At 45.2% G+C, this 7,989-nt stretch overlaps 1 protein-coding gene across 16 annotated transcripts in view; it reads right to left on the reverse strand.

Moving 5' to 3' along the window:
• Positions 1-1,486: 1,486 nt before the first annotated feature.
• LOC108628260 (zinc finger and BTB domain-containing protein 20) overlaps positions 1,487-7,989 on the reverse strand; it is a 70,036-nt gene continuing 63,533 nt past the window's right edge. For 14 of the 16 annotated variants that reach the window (XM_026816372.1, XM_026816366.1, XM_026816371.1 and 11 more), the window contains 6 exons: positions 6,766-6,915; positions 3,602-3,883; positions 3,325-3,408; positions 3,128-3,176; positions 2,695-2,953; positions 1,785-2,346 (listed from right to left, as the gene is read on the reverse strand). In XM_026816372.1, the coding sequence (XP_026672173.1) occupies positions 1,785-2,346; positions 2,695-2,953; positions 3,128-3,176; positions 3,325-3,408; positions 3,602-3,883; positions 6,766-6,915 (1,386 nt within the window). Of the gene's footprint in view, positions 2,347-2,694; positions 2,954-3,127; positions 3,177-3,324; positions 3,409-3,601; positions 3,884-6,765; positions 6,916-7,989 lie in introns of all 16 variants that reach the window. The other 2 variants (XM_018030054.2, XM_018030055.2) reach the window with 2 other exon arrangements.

A 7,989-nucleotide genomic window follows, 5' to 3' on the forward strand; every position in this document is an offset into this window, starting at 1 on the left:
GTATACATACTCCACCTCGTCTCGTCTTGTCTTGTCCCTTAACAAGCGAAAGATCCGAACGCGATTAAGCGACACTAAAAACAGCATATCCCTCCCTTCGTAACTTTTTGCCTCCCCTTTAAAATAGCGATTAACAAATAAGATTAATTTTAGGTCTTACTATTGCATCAATATTTACAATGGACGTTATGCGTGTATATCTCCTTTCCGATTTAGTGATCTTCGATTATCGATCATCGCTTAAATAAAATCTACTTAAAACGTGTATACATATGTATATATGCATATATGTGTATATATAAAAAGAGGAGAAAAGAGGAAAGAAAGCTCGCGCATATACCTAAACGACGCATCTAAAGTATACCGTCTCTAAAGTGCAACGAATTCTAACTATTTATATATTTATGTATATACTGTCGTAAAAATAGAGGAAAAAGAGACAAAGAGAAGAATAGAAACGAGCGAAATGAAAATAACAAATAAAAAAAATTGTACCATTTCTCATCGCGCTTAGATCCCCGCATCAATTTCGAACATTTTGAATGTTGAGAAGATTTGAGCGGATCATCATTTAAAAATAAAAGGCAAACGTCACCGTACATTGAAAATAATAGTCATTATAGTATAAATTAATCATGTCGGCGAATAGCGCATGAACATGTAAAACATTTTTTGAAACGCTTGCGTGATTGTAAGGCTCCCGTTGCAGAAGTGTATTTCCAATGTGTGTTGATCGTTGAAAATCATAAGTTCGTGCGTCGTTTGTTCAATACACGGCGATCGCACGAGAGTCATCTAATTACTTTTCGTTTTTTCACGAAGAACTGTCACTCTGGGGAACACTATACTGACTGGGTCTACGGGTGAATAATATTGTCGCTCTTTATACGTGCTACCATACAGACACATGCGGCAGAAAATAGTCTAGGCATTCATTTTTTTTTTCGCGATACACCCTACACATCGTTATTCAAAAGGAACTTCGATTGAACTTTATTACACATTTCCGTTTCTTTCATTTTTTTCGTCCTCTTTTCATTTTCCCTTGTCTGTTTCCGTTTCCATTGTCACGAAGGCCAAACACGATCGATAATCGTTGAACCGACGACGTTTGGATTTATTAAAGCGAAACCAATCATTTTTTTTTCTTTGAAGTAACGAAGAACCGTATCGCTAGGTACTAATGTTTTATGAGAAGGAATTCGATCTCTAGTATGTTTACACACTCTCTGCTCGCCTCATACTCGGAAAATATAACGCTGGGCTGGCGTTGCATCCGTGCAACGGGATTGGAAGTCAAGCCGGATCCGTAGGCAGTACTTCCGGACGCGAACCATTACAAGAGTCATCCCCCGAGCACCTTTAGATCCGCTCTGGAAATCCCACTTTAATTTTGTTCGTGTTTACTCGCTGCACGAGTTCCGATCCTCTCGATGCAACGCCAGCCTGTAACCAACGACGATCGTACACGCGCGATTGTCTAAAACTACACATCTTCTTTTTCCTTTCTGCTGGCGTGGGCTGGCGTGCGCGGAGCATCAGCGAACTCCGTCTAACATTAACGGGCCAAAGGCAGCGACTGCGTCGAAAGTACGATTATATAACGGACATAATAATTATTATAAACACGAGATGCGTTTATCCGCCACCTTCCTCTACTTCAAATGAAAATTCGTGAGAAAGCGAGTAAACACGTTCGAGTAGAATCTTCGCGGGCACAGCTCGGATCTGTAGCTGGCGGTCGGTCCACGGGGATTCGCCGGTTGCAGGTAAGGCCTGAATAGTTAGGGTTTGCTGTTGTCGTTGTTTAACGACAATGGGTCGGTGATCTTCTGCTGCTGTTGTTGCTGCGTCACTTCGCTCAACGCGCCGCCGCTCATCAATTTCGCGTTGTTGTTTTCCGTGTTCGAAACCTTTGTGTAATCCCGTTTGCGCGGCATGTTCTCCGTTTTGACGATCGTTATGTCGGGGTTGTTCTCCAGCACCGAGGTCGCGGGTTTCGGGACGGGCGTCGGCACCTCGATGTAACCGCCGCCCTCTCGTTTGATGGGCGTCGAGGTGGTCGGGGTCGCAGTGGTCCCCGCGTTTGCGCTTATCTTCTGGAGGATGTCGTTCACTGGCTCGTTGTTCTCCGGCGTGTCGTTGATCCCGTCGGTCGCGCTCGACGCCACGCTCAGGTCGCCGGCCAACGAGATCCTGTCCGGGCCCTGCAACGTCGACAAATAAGTCGCCAACGTGTGGACGGTCACGTTAAGGAACTCGGCTGCTCGGAACAACGTGATCTCTTTCCTCCGGAGCTTGGCGAGCACCTCTGCTGGCCCTGGCTCCGACCAAAAATCCCTTACTCTGCGAACAAATTCGTTCCCATTCATTGATACCTCGAAACGCGTTGAAATCGCTATAAGGAAACGAAAAAGACGTTTTCCCGTACGAAGGCTGTGTTGTAAAAACGAAGCCGAAGAAAGCAGGTTAATGGACGATTTCACTTAGCGCGCGTCGTAACGAATTCATATTCTCGAGAAAATTTTCTTTGTTTTCTTTTTCGAACCGGACTCCCGGCTATCGACTACCGACGTTATCTCGGTGAACACAATCGTTTAAAAATATTTCCGAGTATGGCTCGTAAAGCATTGAGGAAGGTGGTAGTAAACGGTCGCGACGCGAGAGCAATGAAGTATTCCATCTTCCATTTACCTATACGGGTGTTTAAGGCAACCATAACTGTCGCGATATCTGCCGTAGAGAGTTCCGTAGGAGACGCCAAGTATCTCCGCGGCAGTCTTCATTTCCAGTTCTTTGCTCTTAATGGCATCCATAACGCGTCGCGTGAACGGCTCCTCCCAGAACTCCTGGCGGCGTCCCGTCGTCAAGTAATCGTTCATCTTCACGACGTCTCGGAATTGCTCGGGGATCGATGGGTTCGTGGCGTTGGAATTTGAGGGTGTGGTAGGCGCTGCAGCAAAATCATACACCGCGGTTAGATCACGCGCCTACCGAACAATACGCGCGCGTCTCCGCTCTGAGCCCGTCCTCTACGTATCAAGCAAAATCGATTGTTTCTTGCATGTTTTTTATTCTACGATCTTCCTTCTGATCACGATTAGAATACTTTTCATCGAATACTTACTTTTTTTTTCCTGGTCGGATGTGTTGTCGTCCTTTGACATGTATGATAACTGGAAAACAAATACGATGACCGTTAAAATAGGACGGACGAGAGAAGCAGATCTCTTCGATAGATCTCGATGATTATTCATGTAGTTAATAAGAATTTCAAGTTTACTATCTACTGTGAGAATAAAAGATGTAAATTGAAATCCTTACCACCGGCAGTGGAGTCTCAGCTTCGTTCATCATCATTTCATCGTCCCAGCTCTCATGGTCACCACCTTCGCTCATCATTTCCTCCTAGACATCGATTTATACAGACGAATTAAACAGCTGTTCAGTATTGCAGGAAGAGATTGATTACAAAAGATATGAAAGGTTCTTCGCACAAGGAAAGCTAATCAAACGTATTATCACTGTTTAAAGCGACGTGTGAAGATGATTTTTAATCCGATAAAGCAAAAGAGAATGAAAGAACCATTTTAAGTTATACTTGATGTACATTTCCGGTGATGCAGGTAATTTTCGGTGTGAAGACGTCGTGTGCCGAGGGTGGATCGTCCAGGGGCGGACGCCCCCTGCGTCTCTGCTTCGGAGGCGGCGGTTCGTCGGCTTCGCCTTCCCTGAGGACCGTCTCGACACCTGGAGTCGCCGCGCCAGGACTGTGCCCGCTGTTAGCCAGATCATTCTGCGTGGAATCGCTACGCCAGCTCACTTCGGCCAACCCCTTGATGTGCAAATCCTCCGCGGTCTTCAACAGGGACGACAATCTCGTCTGGAAAATATCGACGCGCGGCGACCGACTTTAATCAAGCCCGTAAACAGAACTTTCAAAAGATATGCGCCGAGCCTCTCTTCTTTCTTTTGACGCGAGTGGAGCTCTTTGTCGTTTAATCCTTTCAAGGGTCGCGGGTCCCGGTTTCATTCCGCCCTCGGCTACGATCGAGCAAAAATTTTTTAACCAGAACGGATTATTACGCGACGCGGGCTTACGAGGAATCAAAATTCGCAACGGGCGACTGTACAGTCTCAATTCGAGACAGCTACATTCTCGACGGCTCTCCAACTAATCAAGGTAAGTAGTCTCTTTTCGGTCAACATTAGCCCGAGTGGTTTAACCGTTCCTGGCAAGAGTTACCGCGGGCAAAAGGCAGCAGCAATATTTTTAACCGATCTGCTTTCAATATTTCCTCCGTGCGCCGCCACGGGCTCGAGGGGCATAAACGGTGTAATATACGACTCGCATTTTTGGCACGAGTCAAAGCGACGAATTTTTCCCCTTTTCCTCAATCCCGCGACATTTCTTCGGGGCACAATAACGAGAAAAGAGAACCAAGAAATCCTGCTCGGGTAGCAGCGCTAGGTAAATCTAATTATCGACGAATCAACTGGGGGAAAAATCGCGTGGGCGGAAGTAAAAAAAAGAAAATTAGTAATTCCATTAATCCGCTTCAATTTTCCGGCTCGAACTCGTACCTGAATCCGAATTCCTCGGGAGTAATAAATCGGATAGAGGAAAAGGACGGTATAGGTATCGCAGCTGTATTGTACGTATATACGTACGTACGTATCTATACATAGATCGGGTCAGCAGCTGGACACATCGGAATAGGTCCAATTATTATTTTGCCAATTTTCACCGCAATAATGCCACAGCGACCGAGAGAATGCTAAATAATATGGGAACTTTCTACAAACGGCGGCTTTCTATCGGCCACGGCCGGAATCGGAAAAACGCTTATGTGGGTCAGCGTCTTCGGCGCACCGGGAATAATGTGTATTTCAGAAACAGCCGTTATTCGTCTGTATGCGTTTCTACATATACGAGTACGTGCACCGATGCCGTTGACGTTTCTGCCTCGGAAAAGATTCAACAATCGTCGCCCGGCGTCCTGACCTTACGCAAATCCAATCGAATTCTGCATGTAATTTCTCAGATTAGATTTCGTTTATTAGAATATCCATTGTTTCGGCACGAACTCCCATTATTATAATTAGACCGTTGATTTTCATGTTAAAATGCATTGTAGATAAAAATTTCTTTTACACACAGTAAACGTTTACGTTCCCTGTTTCCCTGTTGAATCTCTTTATAGATTCATGAACGCCGTGGTCTGAACGTAATTTTATAACTCGATCCCTTTGGAAAGGGAATACTGCCACCTCCGCAGATTTCTTTTAACTCTGATTGTCGTAATACTTATGGACGGGGGTGTACATGTGACCTAATGCCGAAGCACGGTTGTTTTCACCGGAGCCGGATTTTTCGCAGGCAAAACGTGGCCACCGTGTTGGAGAAAGCTTCCGCTTGAACCCGATTGCCTGATCACGACTAGAAATACCGAGAACCCGACGTATGCATGTACGGGGTCCTCTTTCTAGAATTCTAGACCAAATTCGATTCTATAAACGCGTACGCGACCTTACGCGGTGAGCCTGAAACGGAACACCTCGACGTCTATGAGACTTTTGACGATACTCGACTTTCGTTAGGGGACACGGTTTGCAAATTGTACAAACGCGCTGGTAAAGAGAAACTGTGTATCTCGTAACGAGTTTAGAATTTCGCGTGGGACTCGCGAATGAAATCCATCAGCTAGTTTTTACCGTGAATCGAGAAATGTGTAGTATCGATTACACAGGTCGCTCTGTTAGTTAATTAACGAGCGACCGGGAGTAATTTATCTTTTCTTTTGCAAAGTTTAAACGACGGTCGCGTGTTTCTTGCCGGTAACGATTTTATAGAACAAACGAGTTTCCGAGCTATTATTAAAATTGACTATTATTTAAGTAGAAAAATGTAATGGAAAAGGCTCGGCTCGGTAAAAACATGCTTATCTTCGTTCGCTCGTGGAGGGCCGATGAAAATTTATGATTCGGTTGCTTCAAACACTTCGGTATTTGTTGTAATTAGAGGGGCAGTACACGAGGAGTATCGATTCGATTTTCATAGCAATCGCTTTCAAAGCGACGGCACAAAGTGACGCTTCTTTATTTCGTTAGAGACGAGAGGAGTCGGAAGGAAAAAAGCAAAAGGGGAATCGATTGACCGCGCACGCGGCAAAACAAATTGCATCTTCGCGAAGGAATTTTTTTTTTTCTCTGCCCGCGAACCGATGGGAAGTCCGGAGTCGCTTTGAAGTGCGGCACGCTCGAACCTCGAAGAGCACGAGTCTTCAATTATTAATAAATTGAGGCCAGAGTCCCGTGCCCTGCCCGGCCCCTCCGCCTCAAACACTTTTTCCACCGTCAGCGGAACACAAGTGCCCTCATAATGTCCACGATGTAAATAAGTCGCCTTGTGAAGTCTGAAAAGGCTCGAAACAGCCACGTTCCGCAGGCTTTATTTCCTTAATCAGTTTTAATTTCGACGATCGACCGGCGGCGGGGGGGACACGTGCCGAACAACATCTATACGCGAGAGCCCCAGTTCCAATTCCCTTTTTCAACAAGAGTGCCGGAGTCTATCCCGAGACAATTTTAACCAGTCGCCTTGAAATAACACCGCGCTCGTGATACAAATCGCGATAAAACTGGGACGTGTCAGAAATATATTTATTTTAACCTTTTCAGGAATGAATCGATGCGAGAGCGATGAGTTTTACAAACAATTTATTAGCACTCGATCAATTTGAGAAAAAACTGTGTGTCACTCACGTGGTCGATGTTAATTTCTCCCTTGTACATAAACTCGACGAGTACTTTGATGTCTGAGAATTTGACGTCCCGCATTATGACGATGGGGTCCTTCTCCTCGTACTGGGACAGAATCGTGTCGAAGTACGTGCTGCACGCCGACAGGACCACCTGCGAAAAATAAAACGAAGGGCTGCGTTAATTAAGGGAAATAGACCCCAGAGAAACTTACGTCGTACCGGAGATCGACCGTTAAAACCCGGGACCAGTCGCAGCACGGTAAATACTCGCGCGTCCTTGACAAACATGCAAACTCGGTGGACACGCGGAAATGCAGGACGCGGAAAATTAAGGACCTCGAATTCGGTTCAACAGGGGCAACAAATCTGTCGCTCTTTATTAATTACCTTCGAAATTGACCAGAACGTGTGTGCAGCGACGTTCACGAGTGGTTGCTCAATCAATCGAAGATGTAAAACTGTATCAGATTCACAAATATGTTTGTTGAATCAAACTAAAATTGTTATTTTTTAAACGAAGGGTCAAATGTTTGGCCCCAGAGTTCGTTGAATAGAAGTTACGACCGCGAAGGAGCAAAGTTTGACGTTTAATCATTGTAGACAGGGCGCGATACGTTAAAAATCTGAAGTCCGTGGACCGGAACTTGAGCACGATCGACGTGATCGAAAGTGATAAGTAAGCTGATGGACAAGTGAGTCGAGGCTGTAGCTAACTGGAGCAATCTTAATAAATGAAACCGAATCGAAGAGGACCGCGTTAAATTGAATTGAGCCGATAAAAAAAGCACCGGAGAGAAACGCGCTAGGATTCGGGTCAGATAGAGAATAACCGGCACCCGGAATCGGGATACAGATTCGACAGGTGCGAAAGGCGCTTTGGAATGATCCAAGAACAGCTCCTCGCATGTCCATCCAAGTATTTACTACCGGAATTTCTGTCAGTCGTGATTTTGTTCGTTGACGCGCCATTTATAAACGACAAATCCTCCGTCACTATTCTATCCGTCGTCGTCCTGATCGTAATTTTACTCATAGTATCGCGTTGCACTTCCCTTTCCCTTCTTTTTAATCGTTAATCTGGTTACCGTGAGATAGAGAAGATATAATCTCCTAAACGATACTTCGAGCGCAGCGAAATTTATTTTACGGTATTAAGCATGTATAGGCTATACATATACTTAAACAATGCTGGCATGTTGAATTTGTTATTATACATTCCTATTAC

This window comes from Ceratina calcarata, unplaced genomic scaffold (assembly GCF_001652005.2).
Source record: "Ceratina calcarata isolate Rehan_Ccalc_2016 unplaced genomic scaffold, ASM165200v1 scaffold514.2, whole genome shotgun sequence".
In the NCBI taxonomy this organism is placed as follows: Eukaryota; Metazoa; Arthropoda; class Insecta; order Hymenoptera; family Apidae; genus Ceratina; species Ceratina calcarata.